The 24,097-nt window shown below is 40.9% G+C and overlaps 1 protein-coding gene across 3 annotated transcripts in view; it reads right to left on the bottom strand.

Annotated features, from left to right (window-relative positions):
- The window catches only part of JAK2 (Janus kinase 2), a 148,729-nt gene that overhangs the window by 69,925 nt on the left and 54,707 nt on the right, over window positions 1-24,097 (bottom strand). For all 3 annotated transcript variants that reach the window (XM_084628541.1, XM_084628540.1, XM_084628539.1), the window contains exons 2-3: window positions 20,406-20,651; window positions 1,062-1,185 (exon numbers count right to left, since the gene is read on the bottom strand). In XM_084628541.1, coding sequence (XP_084484667.1) covers window positions 1,062-1,185; window positions 20,406-20,625 — 344 coding nt within the window. In that variant the 5' untranslated portion in view covers window positions 20,626-20,651. The remainder of the gene's footprint in view (window positions 1-1,061; window positions 1,186-20,405; window positions 20,652-24,097) is intronic.

The raw sequence follows: 24,097 nt of genomic DNA, 5'->3' as shown, positions 1-24,097 counted from the left end.
GAAAGCTGTATTCTAATCCAACTAATATATCACTAACAAAACTGCCAGTTTTAAATTCTGATTCCTGAATCTCTCTTGCTCATAATATACCATAAAAAACAAAACAAATTGCTTTATTTTTTTGATACTGTACCTGGTCGATCTTACTTTTTCTTGTATGGATGACATTAGTGGAAAATGAACAAAACACTCTAAAAAGAGGTAAGATTTTCAGAGTAGCTTTGCTGACCACCACATTTTAAATTGGAATTAGCAATATGGTTGAGTACTCTGCTGTGCATGTGTGCAGATTGGTAGTCATTCTTATCTTACTCTTATAATAGAATGGGGAACAAACTAACAGATGCACACAGCAGAAATTTCAATAAAATAATTTCAGTCTACCAGCATAGGGCAAAGTAAGCCATTAAGAGAACATTTTGCATTTCAATTTGCAATTTAATTTACCAAAGGGACACCCATGCTAACTTATGCATTTCAAGGAAATAAAAGACTTTTCAGCAGGAAAAATGGTAGATGCACAGCTCAAAAAGTTCACTTTCAAAAGAGATTTTGTTCATTTGATAGATACAAATTCTGCTGTAGATGTCCTGATGATTGGATGGGATAACTTAATTATATCTATAAATCAGCATTTTAGTCAATGAAAGACTTTTTACATTTCAGAACTTCTAATAATTATATTAGCATCATGACTCAAAAACACAAATCCACGAACAAGAAATTTGGCTCTTGTTAGTCGATCATTTATCACAAAACAAATAAATAATAATAATTGGAACTTCCTGTACTTTCAGTACCTTTTTGTTTTTTAACCTGAAGAGGCAAGTATAGTTATCTCCAATACAAAGGCACAAATGATACAATTGATTATTCAATTTACTCAATCCAACATATTTTGTGTGCTTCTTATCAAGGACCTAATAGTTCATACGGAGACTATAATTCAGTTACATTTTACATTATATTGTTTGCTACTGCTTTGTTATTTAGCTTTTTGCATTAAATATGAAAAATAAATCACAATTCTTTTTTAGGTGTTATCTGAGTTGTCATGCTACCTTATTCGGTAGAGTATGTTGAGCCTGGTTGATTCTTCTACGTGGAAGATGTGATTTGGAGGATACCAAATTCTCTCTGTTTCATTCATTAGTGCAAACATGTTATGGTACACAGGCATGATACCTAGTAAAGCAACAGAAAAACAAATGCTTACTGAGAAGTTCCTTATTATGCAGATCACTTTTTTTTAGTAGTAAGAAAACACACCCTTGTAAAAAGTGGTGGACTGATAGTATCTGAGAGTCTTGTTAACTGATTGTCCATAGCACTGGTAGGTCATAGTTTCACTTCAAGTTTCTGCATGCTGCAGTTTATTTTCTGCCTCAGTATCATCTCTGTGTTTCTTTATGCTCCCGGTCTGCTCATTGTACCCACCTGCTGTTATCTCTCACTTTATATCCAGGGCTTGTCTACACATGAAAATTAATCTGGACTACGGTAGGGTGTGAATTTAAAGCAGGTTAACTATTCCTGATTAACTTCATGCATTCCTTAGGCCAGGTCTACACTACCACTTACTTTGGTATAACTTACGTCGCTCAGGGGGTGTGAATAAGTCAACCATCTGAGTGACGTACATTACACTGAACTAAGCGCTGGTGTGGACAGCGCTATGTCTGCGGCAGAGCTTCTCCTGCCAACATAGCTACCGCCTCTCATGGGAGATGGATTTATTATGCCAACAGGAGAGCTCTCTTCCACTGCACAGAGCGTCTTCACCAAAGGAGCTACAGCAGCACAGTTGAGTTGGTGCAACTCTACCAATATAGCATTTCTAGTGGAGACTAACCCTTACTCCGATTAACTTAATCCCATGGAGCTAAACAGGAAGAGCCATTCTGGAATAACACCCTGGATCGACAAACCCTTAGATTATAAGGTTTTCAGGGCAAAGACCATCTCCATATGGCTGTACTGTATCTAGCAGAGTGCACTGTATGTGCTACCAGAATAATAAATAATAGTACTTTGTTTTAATTTATTTCTTGTGTTTTTTCAAAAATTGAACAGACTAATGTATTAGTTTTACACCATTAGGTTTAAAGAATTAAAAGCAGAACAACAAAGAGAATCACCATGACTATTAAGTCCACCTTCCTACACATTCCAGGATTCCAGGTATTAATACGACTGTACTATGACGTATCAATTTAGGAGGACACAGAGGAAGGAAGCTTATGACAAGAGAGCAGAACAAAAAGGGAATGCTTCTGTGACATAGGGACTGTCTCTCATTACACAGGACCAGTCACGTTCAAAGAAAGCTGACTTGTGGGGGGTGGGGGGCGGGGAGAGAGAGAGAGAGAAGGAAGAGAGAGAGAGAGAGACAGACAGACAGGCTCCACGATTCGGCAGTGAAGCCAGAAGACTGATTTCTTGTTTGAATAACTAAAAATATTTTCTAACAAACATAAAAACATGCTTGATATGAGATTTTTATTGGTAAGTGTCGGTAAACATTGATTTCACAGTACACACACAAACTGATGAAAAAATATTTCTATTGATAATAATCGAAATTTACCAGGGTGACCAGATAGCAAGAGTGAAAAAGAGGGACACTTTTTTTTCCAGGAGCATATATAAGACAAAGCCCCTAATATTTGGACATCTTGTCACCCTAAAAATTACAGATAGGCAGTGTAAGAAAGATGCTGCTTGAGAACTGACTATAGTCAAAATACAATGATTAAACTTTGAATTAGGCTCGTTACAAATGAACTATCGAATGAATGGTAAAAACATATAGGATTTGTTGATTTCAGGATATTTACTTTGTACATTTTAACATATGATGTGAAAAATTGTATTTTTAATGGCTTATAAGGCTTAAAAATTTTGAATCTCAATATTTGTCATTAAAAGTTATTTGATCCCCTCATAATCTTCTACAACTGTGAAAATGTAAATTGATAAAAATTGAAAAAAAAAAGCTTAAAAATAAACTCCCCAATCCTCTTTCCCATAAAACAGGGAAAAACTAACCAAGACAATGATTCAGCCAAATACTTGAGCACATCTAAATTAGCATGTGACTAGTCCCACTGTGTAATTTTCAGTGGGACTACTCCATTACTTAAAGTTACTATGTCTAAGGCCCAAATCCTGCAAGTTGCTCTTCCTCAAGGATCTCTATCCCTGTGCAGAGCCCCATTTATTTGGGGCCATAGTCCCCAAGTCTGTAAGTGCATCCACACCAGCAAAACCTTAGGTTTGTTTAGTATTTTTATTTTACTTTTTTTAAAAAAACAAACCAGTTACTGCCATTAGCTCTTAAATCCTCAACAGTCCCAATTTAAAACCAGAACTGCTCGAAACATTGTTTTGTTGGAATTTGCCAAAGTAGTGAAATCACAATTCTTTGAAGAAGGTTAAATTTTGGCGAAGCTCCACTAGCAAAGCTCGCCTATCTGGCAGGCTGCTGACTAGTCTTGGCTTCCAGGTTCTGCAGCCCTGGAGCAGCACACCAGGAGGACCATCACAGACCCAGGGCTCCATTCCCTCTGGTGGAGGATTTTCAAGTTTTGACTTACATTCCTAATCGTAACAAAACCAATTTGTAAAATAACATGAAACAGAATTGCCTCTTCCTGCCCTGCTCTACTTAAAGAACTTCCAGTTAGAAAGGGGTAAATACAGAGGATCAGGATCTACATCTCATTTTCTTTTCCCTGCTTCCTGTTTTGGAGCCCTCTCATTCAAATAAATAATCACGTATAAAAAGGCCAGGATTTGTCAGAGCCATTTAGTGGGAACACAAAAATTAACAGACTGGAAGACACACAATAAGGGCTTATAACTGAGCATGGGAAACCGCAAAGAAACACTAGAAACTATCAATACACTAGCCAAAGGAATAAATGTAGATTATCAAATCACTTTGTAGTGCAGCCATGCAATTAAAACAGTAATTTGATAATGTTCTCTGTCTTTTACTATTAGGTTCTGATGTGCTGCCACAACAAAGATTAGAATGCAAGTATTCTAAGTATATCACATTCAATTCTGTAATATTATGCAAAGCTGGCATATTCCAAAACCTGTGTGTTTTAGCTTGCATAATACAAGGAAAATACAAACAAGTTATATTGACAAGGATTGTGAGAGTGCTGGAGAGAGGTAAGGGGTTCACCCTTTTACAGAGCCCCATCTGGTCTTCAAGGAAATGGCACCAGCACTGGCCTTGAGTCCATTCCCCCAGCCACAGGTGGATATATTTAGTGAGCAGGAGGCTAAATGGGTCAGCTTGACTCAGGATAAACACTTAAACAAGTATTCCGATACCTGAGGTTTATTAGTAGCCTTGCAACACGCAATAGGTCAAATGATTTGCAAAAAAATACATTAAAAAAAAAACCTCAAACAATTTTTATCTGCTGCTTGAAAATTCTTAGTGACAATGACTAAAAACGCTTTTTTTTTTTTAATTGTTCCTCAAAAGTATCATCTGATGAACATGCCAAAATAGAGACAACCACCAACTAATAAGGAAGGTGCAACTATTCTACTAGGACAGAAATGTTCAATGGCTGGCAGAGAAATAAGATAATACAAAAAAGCAGACCTTGCAGAAACAAAGAAATAGCTGAGAGAATAAGGATGATCACTTGTATCATTTGTTATGTTTAACAAAGTGTAAGGTTCACAGATCATTTGATATGACATATAATAAGTGGTGCACGTACATAACATAAAATTAACTGCATTACATAGAGATGATCAGGGTGGATTTGATTTGAATTAAATTGATTTAAATCATGATTTAAATCACTACTCAGGAAGATCAATTTAATCATGGATTTCTACATAAAAGTGCATTCTTGTTGGTTGTTATAACCTTCATACATATTCTTCACAACTCAGAGACAGATGTAAGTTTCATTTTTAGAAGGTACACACTATACATTTTAAAGTGATTTATTTTGAAAACTTTTCAGATTAGTTTTACAGCTATATCAGAAAATGAATGATCATTTGGTTATTTCATTTACCAAAGGTAATTGAAGCAGATATTTATGAAGTCACTGGGAGGTGAACTATCTCCAGATCAACAGGTTAATTATTAATATTTGGAGGATTTTCTTGCCATGCTGTATTAGGAGAACATCACCAGAAAGACATTTAAATTGTTTTATTTAACTAAAACGACAACATTATGTATTCTGGATTTTTTTCTTCAACAGCAAACATATAATATTTTAATGAATCAAGCATACGAATTTTGAATTTAGTTAAACATTCAAATTTTTTAAAATCAGGTTTGTTTTTGTTAAAATTGTTTTTAACTAAAATAGTTAAATGAAATATTTTTTTTAAAAAAAAGATATTAAATCAACTATGTCAGCCAGGTCAACATGAGAAATTTAAAATATTGGCTTCTGCAGCTAAGTCAGTCGTCTTCACCTTCATTTTCCTGTTTATTCATAATCTGGAAAAGAAAAACAAGCTTTCCTGGTTTTTCAGGTCCCAAACGATTTCTCAGTTTGGAATGAATTAGTCCAAAGGAAGAAAATATTCTTCCTACAACGGCAGAAGAAGCTACTGCTGTTAAAAGTGAGCTCATCACTTCAACAGTCTCTGAATCCAAGTGCTTAAGTGACTTCCACCAGTTCACTGCTGTGACTTTCTTTAAAACCTCATCAGAAAACATATATTTCTTGAATGGTTCTCATTCCCAAACTGGGTCTCTTTTATGGCCAGCTGACATTATAGGTTTTCCCTTCTAGTGAGAGACGGTATGGTAGATCTCAAATCAATGAAGGCTACACTCAGAAAGACCTCAAGACTTCTGGAATATGCTGCTCAAACAGTTTCACTTCTGTTTCTACTGCCTGTCCCCCTCCCTTCTCACATTTATTTCCAGACTTCTTCTCCTTGTCCGGATCTATTCTGCCCCCAAACAATCTTCTATTCATTAAACTTTTTGAAACTTTGCACTTTTAGAGAGGTAAGGGATTGACTCTGTGTACACAAGTTTGCAGAGGGACAATAGGATTTCTCTGTTATTTCTCACATCTATATATTATTTATTTAAAAACATTTTTGCTGTTAACAACCATGTTATCTCTGGAGACACAAATCCACAGTTGGAGAACTGCAAAACTAAGCATCTCTGGTGGTATCTTCTAGACTGAGCACTGAGTCCCATTGGGTAGATAGAAAGATTAACCTAAATAATCTATACAGAAGCCCCTGGAACCCCATAAGATTGGATCCCTAATCCATGAACTATTGGAACTCATTTACAAAACTTTTCTTAAACATTACTTGAATTTATTGTCGCACACTATAGAATTAGAATTTAAAATCCCTATTCCATGATGAGATATCTTTGAGCTATGATGTATCTTAATTAAAACTCTCTTTAGATAAAATGCTTTTTGAGGAAAAAATCCTATCCAAAAAATCCAATTTAAATTTTAAAAATCCGATTTTTTTTTTAAATAATTGATTTTTATCCACCCTGGAGATGATGCACCAGTCTATGACAAATACAAGTATTAATAGTTATTAGTGCAAAAATGTCATGTTTAGGACCAAAAAAAAAAAAAAAGTGTAGAACAGTAGGAAAGAGCCTATTTGAAGCTGCTAGTCTTAGATGAGGAGGAAAAAGGTTTACACTGATATATCATATGTAATGAAGTTTAACGTTTCCCATTAAGGGAAAATAATTAGAGTGAACTACAGTACATGGATGATGAAAAAACTTGGAAATCACAAGAACTGAAGATTTAATTAATGGGGAAGCAGGGTTTACAGAGATTTGTACTTACTATGCTTTAAAACGTATTTGCTACAAGAGCAGTGAAATTGAATAAATGAAGTAGTACGTAAATACATAAGTGGCTAATATTCATATATATGGTGTGGAGACAACTGCAGGCCTTATGTTTGGATCCAAAGTATGCAGGAGATGGAAGTGCTAAGAAATCAGTATGCCCTGAAGAAGAGAAAACCGGCTTTCTCTCAAAGCAATCCAGAGTACTAATTAGCCTTCCTCCACCAGAGTCATCTAAAATTATAACAGGTCAATAAATATGATCTCATGGGAGTGTTCTGCTAAGGTAAAACAAAACGTGTTAAATCTAGAATAGCTTGTTAGGATGAAGAAAGACACAAACAACTGGTGAAAATGTTTTTTGTCCCTGTCCTTTGAAGGTTATTTTGAGAACGTTCTACATCAATCATATTACACAATGTTGTATTCCTCACTGTTCTGCATGTGGAAAGAAACCAAATAAGGAAGTCTCCAATCCTAAAATTAATTAATTAGTTAATTAATTCACCTTGATTTGTTAACAGTGAGAGTTTACAATTATATTTTGCTTTTGCTTTAAAGAGAAAAAACAGGTTTATCTGTGTGGAATTTTATTAATAAAAAAAAAGGTTTAGATCAGAGGTGGGCAAACTATGGCCCGCGGGCCACATCCGGTCTGTAGGACAGTCCTGCCTGGCCCTTGAGCTCCCAGCTGGGGAGGCTTCCCCCAGCCCCTCCTCTGCTGTCCCCACTCCCTGCAGCCTCAGCTTGTTTCTCCGCCAGTGCTCTGGGCAGCGTGGCTGGCTCCAGCCGGGCTGCACAGCTGCGAGCTCCTGCCGCTCTGAGCGGCATGGTAAGGGGGCAGGGAGCTGGGGGGGTTGGATACAGGGCAGGGGGTCCGGGGGAGCAGTCAGGGGACAGGGAGCAGTTGGATGGGGCAGAGGTTTGGGGGGGCAGTCAGGGGATGGGGAACTGGGGGGACTGGATAGGCGTGGGAGTCCCGGGGTGCCTGTCAGGGGGTGGGGGTGTGGGTGTGGATAGAGGTCGGGGCAGTTGGGGGCACGAGGGTTTGGAGGGGTTAGGGCACAAGGAGCGGGGGGGGTTGGATGGGTTGGGAGGTTCTGAGGGGGGCAATTAGGGGGTGGAAAGTGGGAGGGGGCGGAGGCCAGGCTGTTTGGGGAGGCACAGCCTTCCCTACCCAGCCCTCCATACAGTTTCACACCCCGATGTGGCCCTCGAGCCAAAAGGTTTGCCCACCCCCAGTTTAGATGAACATACATGCAATTCAAAATATGACTTTGGAGATCAATATGATGGGCTACATCCTGTTATTTCATGGGAAGAACTCAGTTGAACTTCAGGATGGCTGCAGTGGTTAGGGGCCAAAAACATAGCTGAGGCTTGGCATACAGCAAAGATTCATAGATTCCAAAGCCAGAAGAAACTACAGTGATCATCTAGTCTGACCTCCTGTATAACACAAACCATAGAACTTCCCCAAAATAATTCCTGGAGCAGATCTTTTTGAAAAATATCCAATCTTAATTTTAAAATTGCCAGTGATGGAGAATCCAACACAACCCTTGACAAGCTGTTCCAAGGGTTAATTACTCACACTATTAAAAATGTACATCTTATTTCCAGTCTGAATGTGTCTAGCTTCAACTTCCATCCATCGGATTGTGTTATACCTTTCTTTGCTAGACGGCAGAATCCATTATTAAGTATCTATTCCCCTTGCAGATACGGACAGACTATCATCAGTCACTCCTTAACCTTCTCTTTGTTAAACTAACTGGATTGAGCTCCTTTAGTCTGTCACTATAAGACATGTTTTCTAATCCTTTAATCCAGGGGTTCTCAAACTGGGGGTTGTGACCCCTCAGGGGGTTGCAAGGTTATTACATGGGGGGTCATGAGCTGTCAGCCTCCACCCCCAAACCCCACTTTGCCTCCAGCATTTATAATAGTGTTAAATATTTTTAAGTGTTTTTAATTTATTGGGGGGGGGTGGCGGGTCACACTTATAGGTCTGCTGTGTGAATGGGGTCACCACTACAAAAGTTTGAGAACCACTGATTTAGTCATACTTGTAGCTTTTCTCTGAGCCCTCTCCAATTTATCAACAGCCTTCTTGAATTGTGTGCACCAGAACTGGACACAGAATTCCAGCTGCAGTCACACCAGTGCCAAATGCACAGGTAAAATAACCTCTCTACTCCTACTTGAGAGTCCCTTGTTTATGCACCCCAGCAGAGGAGTTGTGCCCATCCTCCCAGATTTCTGCCAGGGTTTGCTGGCTGGGCTCCCTCCCTGTGCAACAAACAGCTCCAGGAGCTGGTGAGCTGGCTGCGGGGAGAGGCAGCAGCAAACAACTGGGAGCTGTAGGGAGAGGCCACTGATGTAAGAAGAGGGAGTATGCTGAGGTGGATGGTAATGACTCAAGTTGTTGGGGTGGAGGCGAACCTTTAAATTGTGCCCCCCGCCACACATATCAGTAGGTATCAGTTGTGCCTGCATCCCAGGATCATTATCTCTTTTGGCCAGTGTCACACTGGGAGCTCCTGTTCTGCTGATTATTCACCATGACTCTCAAATCTTTTTCAAAGTTGCTGCTTCCCAGGAGAGTGTCCCACAACCTGTAAGTATGGCCAGCACTGTGTGTGTCCTGTCCACATCCCTTTTCCTCCAGCAACTTCTGTTTCACTGGAAGCAAGGATGGTCAGTGGTGTAAGAACCTTTAAGTTGTCTCTACCCCACTGGAGGATCACTTTTGTACCAGGAGGATACTCCCTGGGCCAGACTGGCCGAATTTAGGGATAGATTATTAACTTAGTGTGGTGGAAAGCAGCCGCGACATGCCAGTGGACCTGGCCCAAGATGTTTCACTAGGTTTTGTCAGAGTAAACAGAGTGGAAGCCAAGATGTGCAAGGGCAAGTATAAAAATAAAACACCCATGAGGTGTACTGGAATTGAAGTCACTGACATCAAAGTCAATGACAATTGTACACAGTCTAGACATAAAAAAAGGAACCCAAAGCCCTTTGTACATGATTCCCACCTTGCCTAAGCGACAACACTAAACATCAGGAGGAGCAGGACATTTAGTAATCATCAGAGACAACTGAGTAAAAAACAAATGCTATAATATTCAGTGATTTTTCTCTCACGTCTAAGACTGAAATTTCATGTCTGAACACCTAAAAACATTTTCTAACAAACATAAAAACGTTTTTATTTGTTGAAATAATACACACAATCAGTGAGACTGAACAACAACAATACATATTTTACTGAAAATAACTTTGAGGAGCTTTCTAGAAAGGAACCCTGTATATCCATACACGTAATTTATTTTAGTGTCTCATGGTACATACATTACAATACTGAGTAGAGCAGAGGTGGGCAAACTACGGCCTGCGGGCCACATCCAGCCCACAGGACCCTCCTGCCCGGCCCCTCAGCCCCTGGCCCCTCCCCCGCTGTTCCCCCTTCCCCACAGCGCACCATGCTGCCAGTGTAGTGTATTAAACTGCTCCACGTAGGAATGTGCTACTGGTAGCAGTTACGGAGAGCATTTACTACACTACACCGGCGCAACGCTCTGGGCGGTGCAGCTGTAGCGCTGCCAGCCACTGGTGCTATGTGCTGTGTGGTAAGGGGGCAGGGAGCGGGGGGGTTAGATAGAGGGCAGGGGAGTTCAGGGTGGTGGTCGGGGGTGGGGGTGTGGATGGGGTCGGGGCAGTCAGAGGGCGGGGAACAGGGGGGAGGGGTTGAATGGGGGCAGGGGTCCCGGGCGCGGGGGGGGAGGGGGTAGTTAGGAAGGAGGGGGGTTGGATGGGGAGGTGGGGGGCAGTCAGGGGACAGGGAGCGGGGGGTGGTAGATGGGGCAAGAGTCCCGGGCGGGAGGTGGGGGGCGTCAGGGGAGGAGAAGGGGGGGGGGGTGCGGATAGGAGGCGGGGGCAAAGCCTCCCCTAACCAGCCCTCCATACAATTTTCGAAACCCGATGTGGCCCTCAGGCCAAAACGTTTGCCTGCCCCTGAACTAGAGCTAGCTCGAAAATGGTTTACCGATTAAAGTTTTCATTTTGGGGGTTTTGGTTTTCCAATGAAACAATGGAAAGCAGACGCTTGATGTGAACATTTTAGTTTAGTTGAAACCCAATTTTCCATTGGAGAAAATTTTCACAGAATATCTTCTATCAGATCAAAGAGAAAGACACCTCACAAGTGATTACAATATTGCAGTATGTCAATAAAATTACTGAACACCTAAATTGATCACTTTATATAATTATAAAGCTCTGGCTATACAGCTGTGCCTAATAATGTTAAAAAGTTTCTCAGGAATCTATTGCCTATGGAATTCAAGGATGAAGAGAAGCTGGGAGACTGAGAACTGAATGTTCTTGTGAGCGATCGTGCTCAGTTTCCTGCGTACTGCAAATCTCTAACAAACTTGGCTGACACCAGAAATTGGGCCTTCTGATACCTTTGGCATAAGAACATAACATAAGAACGGCCATACTGAGTCAGACCAATGGCCCGTCTAGCCCATTATCCTGTCTTCCAACAGTGACAAAAGAGATTAAATGTTAGATCAAAGCTTATGAAAGGAAGACTCTGACCATAAAGAGAGTGGGATGGGGGGGGGGGGGGTGAAGTGCAAACCTAAGAACAGATTTTCAAAGGCACAGTTTCACATACACCCTACTCCCAATACACACATGCACAAAAGTACGCCTCTGAAAATCTAGCCTCCTGGAACAAAGATGTACTCATCTTTCCATGTTTCAGAGTAGCAGCCGTGTTAGTCTGTATTCACAAAAAGAAAAGGAGTACTTGTGGCACCTTAGAGACTAACAAATTTATTTGAGCATAAGCTTTCGTGAACTACAGCTCATGTCATCGGATGCATTCCATGATGACCTTTGGATGTGACCTGCCAAGTTTCCCCCCCCCCCCCATCAGTTGATCCTGTGCCCTTTTTTTGCTTCTTTATGATGTACAAAGACCTGAAAGATTTTTAAAAACATTTTCTGCTTTTGTTTTTTGTTTTTTCATTTGTTTTTTAAACTTTAGCAATATCAGCAATATCAACTCTGGCCTTCCCTGATTTTGCTGGAGGACTTCCTGGATATCTCAGAGCCTGATCACTGTACACTCTCAGAGCTAAGTGGAATGGACAGTGGTGCTGAATCTTTAACAAAGATGTTGCTTTCCCAAAATGTTCATCATTAAGATTATTATTTTAAAATTAATTAAAATTAAATAAACACAAAGAGGAAGATTCTCAGCCACTTAGACTTGAAATATCTTGACTTTTCTAAATGAAATAGCTGGAAAAGGACCTTCATTTGCTGAACAGGAGAAAATTTCCTGTTCACATCCTGTTGATGTTTAATTTATGCCTGGGAAAGCTATGAGCTGGTTCTCAGACTGAGGAGCTACAATTACCATGATTTATGACTGGGCCTGACAAACAGGAAACAGATTATTCTAAAAGTGGTTTCTTAAACTTTGCTCCCAATATGGAGCTGCTACCTAGCAATGGGGATGGCATGTAGGGTGGCCACTGCAGCTTGACAGGTTTCAGAGTAACAGCCGTGTTAGTCTGTATTCGCAAAAAGAAAAGGAGTACTTGTGGCACCTTCGAGACTAACCAATTTATTTGAGCATAAGCTTTCGTGAGCTACAGCTCACTTCATCGGATGCATGCTGTGGTGTCAGATACCTGTCTGGAGGTCAAGGGAAAAGGGGCTGCGATGAAAGCTAAAATATCATAGGCATGAGTCATAATGACAAAGGAAAAGGGATGGTTCAAAAAGAGGAGGAAAGGTAATGGGAGTAGTAGGTAAATCGTATACAAACAGAATAGGAGGAATAAAAACAAGCAAATAAGTTAGGCACAGGTTAAAAAACAAAAGAAACATTCGGTAGGGGCTATCAAGCACAACACACACAACAGGCAAGTGTTAAAAGGAAACTAAGCAAAGATGCATGCACAAAAGGGGAAATTAAGATGTGGTGAGGAAATTGCATGTGGCAACGCTCCCTGCTCTGTACAACGTCTGGTTAGATTCAACTCTTCAGCGAAGGAGATCTCTCTCCTTACATCATGTCTAAAGCATATGGTGCTACAAAAATAACAAAGATTCATTTACATTTCCGATGTGCTTAATCAACTCTTTATATGTAATAGCAATAACTTGCTCAGCAAATGTGATTCACTCTTGAGTCCTCATTGATTTGAAGCTGTTGAAGAACAGCATCTGTCCCTACACACATAGGTACAAGGCTTACAACAAAAAGTGTACAGTAAAGCTGTCTAACTCACAAGAGGAATCTAATGGGAAAATCATCTGACACTTGCTTGGTTTGGAGCCAGCAAAATCTGCAAGAGCTGCCAGCCCTTACAGATGATTTTCAAGAAATAAAAGTCATGGACATACAGGAAAACAGAGAGATGGAAAACACTGTGTAAAGAAAAACCAAAACTAAACTAAAAAACCCCAAGGAATAACCCAGCACTATTTCGTAATAAATGCATTATGTCACAGGATAAAACGTAAAGAACTGAGTAGAAGCTTCATGGTTCAATAAGCATATTTGACCAAGTATGAATTTGAGAAATAAATCAAACTGTTACAACATTTTTACAGAGTTTAACATTAATTTATCCTATCCAATCAAATTCAGTTTCTCTCTGATATATGAAGTGTGGGCTCCACCCATTCTACAGATCGGTGAAAGAGACAGAACTGATGTACAAAATACTTGTAGGATATCTTTTACTTCAAGTACTTTATAGATTTTACGAGACACACACCTCTATATTTAATCCTGGAGGAATTCTGCGCCACTGCGCAATGCAGATTTTTTGTAGAAATTAACATTGTGCACGCAGAATTTCCTTTCCCCCACAGAAATGGGCTGTAGTGCTGCCAGCTACCACTGGACTTGGCAGAGCCCAGCTTGCACATAAAAGACATTGCTGGGGAGAGGGAGAGAGAGCTAGAGGGTTCCTGGCAGCTGCAGTTCCCAGCATGCCCTGAGGGAATGTAGGAAACTCTGTGTAAGCCTGGGTCCAAGCATCAGGCTCTTTCTCCCTCTGGATCCCTGGGCTCTGTGGGGGAGAGTGCAAGTATCTGGTCTGGGGGGGCTCCCGCGGTTTGGCTCTGGAGACAAGAGGTTTAGGTGTATTGGTTGGGGAGGGTGGGGAGTGCAGGTGGGCTTGGAGGTTGTGGGTGTCTGGTCCCTCAACTGGGCTCTGGGGGAGGAAGGGGCAGAGAAACAGAAACTGGGTTGTCATAGGAGTTTCTTTAACTCTCTTCCCCTGGGGGAATTATTGTGTGTGTCTGTATTGTTACAGACATAGTTGCTGACAGGTATTTTGAAACAAATTACCAAAATAATTGAAACTGGCATGATTATGTAGTGTTATTTTGACAAATAAAAATTGCAGAATTTTAAAATATTGTGCACAGAATTTTTTTTTGTGCAAAATGCCCCTAGGAGTATATATTTTACCCAGAAGACTTCTGCCTAATTCACTATGCAAGTTGGATGATGCACAGTGAATAAAGGGGCTGTTCAGTAATATATTTTTATCTTTACTGTTCAGTATGTGGTTCCCTGCCTCATTCACTGAGCACCATTCATCCCTCACTAAGAATGAAGCAAGGGTCCCTGAGTTGTAATGACAGCAGCTAAAACTCCAAAGTCAATCTGGTGTACAGTATGTTTCGCTACGGATAAGGGCAGCATATTGATAAAAGTGAGAAACCTCAATCAAGGTCACATAACTGCTGCTCTCAAGATCTGCTGTTTGTTGCTCTGTGAAGAACAATGCAGAGATTGGAATACTCAAAAGCAAACAGAGAGGATGGCATAAAATACAAGGAAACAAATATGGCTCAGCACGTCAATTCACATCTTAGAGTTTAGCTTTCATAATTCCAGTTGGGCACCGAACACCCGCAAAGGAAACGTCATTGATGTAAACACAGTAAGTCCCACCAAAATGATTTATGTTTTGTTCTCGGTTTTAAAGAAGTGCCCATGTGTTCTGTGCCAGAATATTACTGCACTTAAGAAATGAAATCTCGTATACAGTATGTAAACAAAATCTCAAATAACTGGGCCAGTCAGGACTGCTGCGGAAAGACTTTGCAGAAGACAGAATATAGGTCTGAAACATATCTTTCCATATAATTCTTCCTAGCCGGGACTTTTTGAGCACATAATAATGAAGTTGAAGAATACAACTGAACACAAGCACCCAGTGTGATATTTTGACAAAAAGGACTAATGCAATCCTTGGATGTATAAACTGAGAAGTGATGTTATCTTTGCATATACAGCATTTGCAAGACCAACACAAGAATACCAAGTACAGTTCTGACATCCACATTTGAAAAAGGATGTTGAAAAAATTGAGAGCATGCAGAAAACAGCCACAACAATTATTCAAGGGCTGGAGAAAATGCCTTACAGTGAGAGACTTAAGCTAAAGAGATCAATTCACCTAGTTTACCAAAAAGAAAACTGAAAGGTGAATTGATTACAGTGTATAAGTACCTTCACAAGGGAAAGGTGCTGGGTACTACAGGGCTCTCTAATCTAGGAGAGAAAGGGATAACAAGAACTAATGGCTGGAATCTGAAGACAAGTCAAGACAAATTAAAACTGAAAATAATGCACATGTTTTTGAAAGTGAGGATGATTAACCGCCGGAACAAATTACCAAGGTATATGGTGAATCTCCATCTCCTGATGTCTTCAAATCAAGACTGAATCCCTTACTAGAAGGTATGCTTTAGTCAAACACAAGTTAATGGGCTCAACACAGGGGTAACAATGAAATTTAATGGTCTTGATATACAGGAGGTCTGACTTGTTGATCTAATCATCCCTTCTGGCCTTACAATCCACAAAAACTTCAAATTTACTTACTCTTCTTGCTGATGTCATAACAACCAAGGAAGTAATCCTCAGAGACAGGTGATAAATAGTGCACTACCTCAAAGTTTCCATCACTCTGGTTTCTACTGTCTGAACTCAGATGGTACAAACCTGGTTTCTTTGATTAAAGCAAACAGACCAAAATATTCGGAATACTGGTAAACAAAAGGAGCAGTTTGGTACACAGGACTCACAGGAAAAATTTCAGCTAACAACACTTCCTCATGAAGATCTTATGAGACTCCAACAATATGTCCTGGAATCAAATGTAGGTAACACAGGAATCATTCAGTTATGGAGACGCTCTACCACCATCTCTAACCACCACCAGTGTGTAGGCGTCTACAGATGCTGGATCCAATAGCAATAACTGGGCAGCAGGACCTATAGAGATGTTAATGGTAACAGTGCAGAGTCCCTTGATCTGCAAATGCTTCCTATTCTGACCTATTCTTAGAATCATGGGGTTTCTTACACCTTCTGGAGTGCCATCCCTCCTCACAGGTCTAAGGGGATTCTCCAGGCATGTTTCCAATTTTTCCTTCTGTGTATGAGAAGACAATAGCTTGTCTGTTCCTCGGACAATGCCAAAGGGCCTTTGGGACAGGGGCTACAGCCATAAGGTTTTGATTGCTTATCCCAAGGATACTTAGAAGATTTTGATTTAAGACTGCATTGGAACGGACACTGAATCCTAGAAAAACTTAAGAGTCAGATTGCCAAACCTGAGGATCAGAAGAAACTGGTACCAATGGAAGCTAAACCTGACACTGTCCAAATCTGATGATTCCTTGCCAAAGAAACCACTTTAAATAACAGTCTCTTTACACATCAACAACAGTATCCTGCACATACAGACATGCTGTCCAAGATGATGCTCTGCCTAAGACACAAAAGACACAGAGGATGATAGTTTGCTACAGACATTTTTGTATTGCATGATACACAATTAAAACCAGGCTATTTGTCAGTCTCAGACATGCCTGAAATATCAAAGGGAACAATGAACAATACAATGGGACTTAACTAGCAGAGTCAATGTGAAACCAACCCAAGTGGCCAAAATCAGATAAAGTCCTGCAGACCCAAAACAGCATAGAGTTGGAGTCAGCATAGGATGTCTCTCTCAAATGCCTACAACAACTCAATCCCAATAGGAGAACAGTGCACACTAAAAACTTTTCTAAGTTAACTACAAACTATTTACTATGGGGGGGAGGAAATATTTTAAAAGCAGGAAAACAGAATTCTTAAGAGACAACGCAGGGAAACTCCAGGCATACGTAAATGGCTTCAAATACTTGTGGCTGATTGGAAAAGAAGGAATTGAGAGGGATGGAATCATGCTCCCTTTTTATAACCACATATTGAGTGTTTACATTTGCAAGGAGGCATTCATATTCTCTAAAAGGGAACTGTTTTTCAACATGATTTCCGTCTTGCAATACTGATGGAATAGTGCAAATCCCAGCAGGAGAAATCTACAGAGGTAGATTTCAAAAAACTTCAGACAAATACTCTCATGTCTCCAAATTTTAAAAAATTTGTACCACTACAATATTCAGGGCTACCTACTTTAGCAGTGTTATTCTGGAATTCAAAAAGATGCACATTAATTTTCACTCTCTCACTAACTACTGGTAGACGGTGTTTTCATGTGCCTTATATTACCTACCCTCCCCACAAAAAATTCATTGTAGGAATGTAGGATTTGCCATGCCATATCAGACCATAAGTCCAGAATCCTGCTCCTAGATGCTACTGTATTACAAATTAATAATCACCACATTGGAAACCTATGCAGTATTTCACATCTCTGAAAAAAGAGAAGCAAAATGGCAATCTAGTTTTTTTGTTTATTGACTAAGCAACAGAAAATATGTTTAAACCGAAGGAGATGACACTGAACGATGGATTGTTAAATCACCATACAGTGTCCAAGGACTGTAGGACCTAAAGTACAACATGTGAAATCAACCCCTTGTTCCACAACCCCTAATAAAACCTAGTTACAGTAGATATGAATTAAAGGCACAGTTCCAGCCTCAGCTCTATTTATCATTTCTTTTTTTAGTTTAAATTAGACCTTACGAGAGCAAAGTTTTTTGCTGTTTAATTTCTCTCTCCCCATACCGTTTCTTTGACTGTTATACAGTAGTACTTAAAAACTAGCTGAAGTGTGTACACAAAGAGCAAACCTTTTTCAATTATTTGACTTTCACTCTCAGCTTCCATTCATTTCAAAATAAGGCCAAAAGTGAAACAGTTCTAAAGGAATCCTTTCCTTGTGTGTAAATATGTAATATCTACTCTCTTTCAAAAGATTTCATAACAACCCACTGTCCTGGCTGATGATTCTCTTCCCAATAAAAGGGGTTTACTTCTCTATGGCCCAAAGTGAACTATTTTTTATTTACTGCTTGCCATATTTACCCAATACGGCCTTGGTCCTGTAAACATATATGCATGCAAGTAACTTCACGTACACAAATAGTCCCACTGTACTTAATGGGACTATTCACATTTGCAAAATTATCATACATATAAGTAAGTTTATCCTGAACTTGCTAAAGGCCATAGGGCCTCCTTACAACAGCTATTTCTAACTACAGCTGGTCAGAACTTTTTCAGGAAAGTGAAATTTCATAGAAATATGCATATTTTGTCAGAGCTGAAAACTGTCATAGAGACATATTAGTTTGGATGACATTTTTGTCAAGAAAGGTTTTTTCTGATCCCGCATTCTCTGGTCACTTCTGACATTACAGACAGGTAATTATAGAATCACAGAACTGGAAGGGACCTCGAGAGGTCATCTAGTCCAGTCCCCTGCACTCATGTCAGGACTAAGTATTATCTAGACCATCCCTGACAGATGTTTGTCTAACCTGCTCTTAAAAATCTCCAAAGGTGGAGATTCCACAACCTCCCTAAGCAATTTATTCCAGTGTTTAACCATTCTGATAGTTAGGAACTTTTTCCTAATGTCCAACCTAAACCTCCCTTGCTGCAATTTAAGCCCATTGCTTCTTGTCCTATCCTCAGAGGTTAAGAACAACAATTTTTCTCCCTCCTCCTTGTAACAACCTTTTATGGACTTGAAAACTGTCATCGTGTCCCCTCTCAGTCTTCTCTTCTCCAAACTAACCCTCCACACAGTTTTTTCAATCTTCCCTCATAGGTCATATTTTCAAGACCTTTAATCATTTTTCTTGCTCTTCAATTTGTCCACATCTTTCCTGAAATGTGGCGCCCAGAACTGGACACAATACTCCAGTTGAGGCCTACTCAGCGCGGGGTAGAGCGGAAGAATTACTTCTCGTGTCTTGCTTACAACACTCCTGCTGATACACCCCAGAATGTTGTTCACTTTTTTTGCAACAGTGATACAGTGAGACACAAATTGAAAAGCTCAGTTTGTCAATCCAAAACCTACCATTTCGACATAATTCCACTTCATAAAAACATCTGAAAGGTTTTGGTTTTCATTCCCAGTGGAACAAAAATACATTTCAAAACATTAACGTTACTGCAAAAGAGAATTATTGCCCTCCAGACAGCTGCACTTCTAACCGAAGTTTCCTGTAAACTGTGTGGCTGTGCAGCAACCTATTTAGCGCTGCGCAGGTGCTCAGTGGACCGGCCGGGGAAAGGGGCGCCCCTCTCCCAGCCCCCAACCTGCCTCGTCCAGGGTGCCCCTCCACTGGCCTCGACTCTGCTGTGGCCCAGCCTGGCCCCAGGCCTGGCAGGAGTGCTCCTCCCACGGCATGAACCCAGACCTGCTGGGGTGAGGCAAGGGGCACCTATCCTGCAGCCCCAGTCCAAGCCCCAGAGCTGCTGCTGCTGCAGGGAGAGAGGTGCCTCTCCCCCGAGTCCAGGTGCTGCTGCAGGGAGAGAGAGCTGGGGGGGGGGTCCTCTCTCCCCACCGTAGCCCCGGAGCACCCTCCTGCACCCCAAACCCCTCATCCTCGGCCCCACCCCAGAGCCTGCACCCCAGCCAGAGCCCTCCCACCCCTGCACCCAACCCTCTGCCCTAGCCCTGATCCCCTCATACCCAGCCCTACCCCAGAGCCCGCACCCCCAGCTGGAGCCCTCACACCACTGCACCCCAACCTTCTGCCCCAGCCCTGATCCTCTCATCCCCAGCCCCACCCCAGAGCCCATACCCCCAGCCAGAGCCCTCACACCCCTACACCCCAACCCTCTGCCCCAGCCCTGAGCCCCCTCACACATCACCTCCATATTGGTGCACCTAACAAAATTAATTCCACACATAGGTGGGAAAAATTAGAGGGAACACTGCTTCTAACTCTTGGGTCACAAAGTGCATCGGGGTGCTTTGCAGGGCTGGTATAAACAGTTCGGTTGATAAACCCTTCCTTAATAGTTAAAGTTTTGAATGGCTAATGTGGAGGTAACTACTATTAATCAGCAAATAATGACCTCACAGAGCAGAGAATGGTCAGAAATAAACAAACAAAAACATTGTTCTATACATGCACAGGTTATAGCATAAAACATTTTAGTCAGGGCCTGTGCACACTATATTAAAAACTAATGTTGCATGAAGCTGAAACAATATCACTCCGTTACTAGGAAAACCATCATACATATTCTTACCGCAAGCCTTACAAGCAGTAGCACAAATCTCTTCTGCAATATATTCGCCAGCTGGAAACTGAAGATAATCTCCTTCGGTCTTCTCCGGGGAATGATAAAGGTAAACCTGAAGCACTGGCTCTGTCTGCTTGGGAGCATTTGCATTCCCATGGATGTCACCATTTTGGTGTAGAATAGAAGTTGCTGTTCCTTCCATCTCTGTCATTGTAAGGCAGGCCATCTTTTCATTGTGTTTAGAGCATTTGTCTAAAAAAGAAAAAATAGAAGGTTATTTGCTGGCTTTAAAAAGCCAGGAAAACTGAAAGAGCTACACAAGATCTGGTATCTCCCATATTTACATGGCAATAATTCGTAAACTTGTTACAATTTCCTACATAAATATACAGATTTTAAAAAAAACAAAACTGGGATGCTTTTCACTGGTAACATCAGCATTTTGAAGCACAGAAGCCTTGAATTATAGTACTGAGTTAGGACTGCATAATTTCTCAGGCAGTTTAGCAAAACGTGAGTTCCTCTACAATTTACAATGCAGTTCTACTCTGAAAAGTTTCAGAGCAGCAGCCGTGTTAGTCTGTATCTGCAAAAAGAACAGGAGGACTTGCGGCACCTTAGAGACTAACAAATTTATTAGAGCCTAAGCTTTCGTGAAAAGTGACTCTGCATGGGAAAAACAAAAAGGCTTTGTAAAGTTCCATGATTATTGCCTCTCAATGAATTCTAAAACAAATATGTTCATTTTAAAAGGAAAAATCAGGCTTCTTAATTGTCAGCCCTACAAACTCAGAGCTTCTACAGGCCAAATTAGTCCCTCTATTACACCTGTGCAACCCTGTTATCCCCTCAGTGACAGGTCAGAGGTTGAGCTGATGATGTGTAAGGAGGAATATCAACTGAGTCACATTCTGGCCAATTCAGAAATGAATCCCTGTTCAGTTGTGTTTTAGCCCAATCTAGAACAGTTACATTTCTTCTGTAAGAGAAAGCTTAGAATACAATTTTAAGTAGAAAGACTTCAGTTTTCAGCAAATGCGCCTATTCTCCTAGCATTTCCTGAAGTGCCAATTTATTCTGACAGGAAATAAAGGTAAAAACAACGTCTAGAAGCACTGTACGAACTAGACTCAAATATTATGCCAATATTTTAAGAAGGGGCTCCGTCAAACATTCTGCTCCCAGATCAATCACATGTACCAGTGTGCATGTCCTCACAGAGAAGACCAACGAAGAAATTGTATTCCCATTTATACAAAAATGCTCTCTCATAACCATAACTAAGGAAGGAGAGAAAATGACTTGGGACACAACCCAACAGATTATATGATATGCACTTTAATGCTAAAACTGAAACTGAAAAAATAAACTGAGAACAATGACAGTATAGCACTATACTGGGATATAGAGGAGGCAATGAAAACATCTACTCCCTTCAAAAAAAAAAAAGTCTGTTCTTCTGTAGTATTTTTTAATCATTCTCAGGACTAAGTCATCTCTGGCAGGAATGGCTTAGCTGGACCCAGAGGGGGTGAACTCCATCAGAAGCAGTGAAATCACTCAGAACCTCTCAATTTGGTGATGGACTTTTTAAAATGCACCCCAGAGCACATGACTGACTAGGCTAAGACTGTCTTTGTTCTCATATGAAACGATCATGAATTTTTCAGTATAATCAAAACTTATAAGATAGATAGATACTGGTAAAACCCTCTAAAGTTTGCTTATATAAAACCACTTGGTCTCATTCAGCACTTGCTTTTTGTTATAAAGAATATTTACAACCAAACGTTGAATCATAAAAATGTACTGTACAAGTAGTAGATTTCTAACAATATTTTGTTGTGTAATTAACAAGAAGCTATTGTTTTACTAGAAGTCAAGTCTGGACACATACATTAGATTGTCATAAACAGCAATCTATTTATTTTCTTAGACTTGATGAACTATATTGTTGTTTCATAAAAGAATCTTCTGGAATGCTACTCTTTGATTGTGTAGTCAGACCAAAATTCCTTCTCTCTATTGCTTGAGATTTTTCAATATACATCAAATTGCTATTTAAAATGTTGATTTCCACCCATTTACAATGTGATCCAATTTAATATACCTACCAAAGTACTGCAAAGCATTTTTTTTAATGCAGTAGGTTAATTAACATGGGCAAAAGACCATTTTGATGACAATTCTGAAATAAGATCTACAACACTAAGAAATCAGAGATCGCTTTTATTATATTAAAATAAAACTAGTACACAGAATCAGTGTTTCACAGCAACTGTAGGCTGTTTCTCTAGGTGCAAGTGTAACCCACTGTGGGTTATGCATCCTCCCTCTGTGTCTGATCAATAGAGCATACCGGACTGTTAAAGCTCTGACCTACAGAGCCTGGCTCTTTAGCTCAAACTGTAGATGCTTGTGCTTTTTTCAGCTCTGGAGTTTCCTGGTTCTGTTCCTGGTATGTCAGTCAAGGCAATGGCTGTCACACAAGGAGTGGCACTAATATAGAAGTGTTCAAGTAGAAACAGCCATATTCATTTTAGGCACACAAGAAAGCCATTTTTCCTAAAAGAAAAACTACCTGAAGTGTATCCGCCTATAGCACCATGCCAAAAGCCTTTCAATGGCATAAAGATTGCAGTTTTTGTTAACAACATATAGGTCTGTCATTGCTTTCTATGGCAAGCCAGTTGCTCCTACAAAACTTTACCCAAGTAGTTTTAATCTGCTGATGAAGTCTGGAGCCCTCCCTTCACTGCAACAATAATTCCTCTAAATAGTTATTACTTTAGTAGAGAAACTCAGGCTTCTGCCCAAAATAAACACGGACTTCCTCTTCTCTGAGTTGTCAGGTCCTTCCATGTTAATCACTTTACAAGAAATAGCATTGTTTCCATTTAACCTCCTCTTCCTCTTATGCAAAAAAAATGAAAACTTGGCAGTTGTAACAAAAGCAGGTGAAAACAATTCCAGAGGTACGATTTTTACATTGTGGGTGTCTCTTAAATTATGCTATTTTCTAGTTTCAACTCTTCTATTAACCTGAGATCAGAGGTGAAAGTAAGCCGATCCGGTCTGGTCCGTTGTACCGGTAAGAGTTGGTACACAGGCGACCCGTTCCAGCAGTGCCAGAGCCCCGGGCCCTTTAAATCGCCAGAGTCCTGGGGTAGCGGCGGCGGCGGCAATTTAAAAGGGCCCGGGGCTCCCAGCTGCTGCTACCGCTACCCCAGGGCTCCGGCTGCTGGCGCGGTAGGGCGGCCAGGAGCCCCAGGGTAGTGGTAGTGGCAGCCGGGAGCACTGGGCCCTTTAAATTGCTGTCAAAGCCCTGGGGTAGCGGCAGTGGCCGGGAGCCCCGAGCCCTTTAAATCGCAGCCGGAGCGCCCGGCAGCATGGACTGGGAGCACTGAAGGGCTGGCCGGCAGGCGGAGTCTGGCCCCAGCCCTGCCTCTTCTGCCTGAGGCCCTGCCCCTTCCGGTTGAGGACCCCCGCCGCCCTGCGTACCGATAAGTCCCTAAAGTTACTTTCGCCCCTGCCTGAAATGCTTATGAAGCAACCAGGTGAAAGCAAATACTACAGTCTCTCTGAATCAGTTTATTCACCAAAGTCTGTTCAGGCCCCAATCCTGCAAAAACATGAAAGCACACACCAGCAGTCCTACTGAAGTCATAAAGCACACACATAAGTGTTTGGAGGATCAG

Source organism: Lepidochelys olivacea, assembly GCF_965140295.1.
Source record: "Lepidochelys olivacea isolate rLepOli2 genome assembly, chromosome: 5".
NCBI lineage: Eukaryota > Metazoa > Chordata > Testudines > Cheloniidae > Lepidochelys > Lepidochelys olivacea.
Note: the sequence above shows the minus strand (reverse complement) of the source record. Positions and strands in the feature narration are given on the sequence as shown.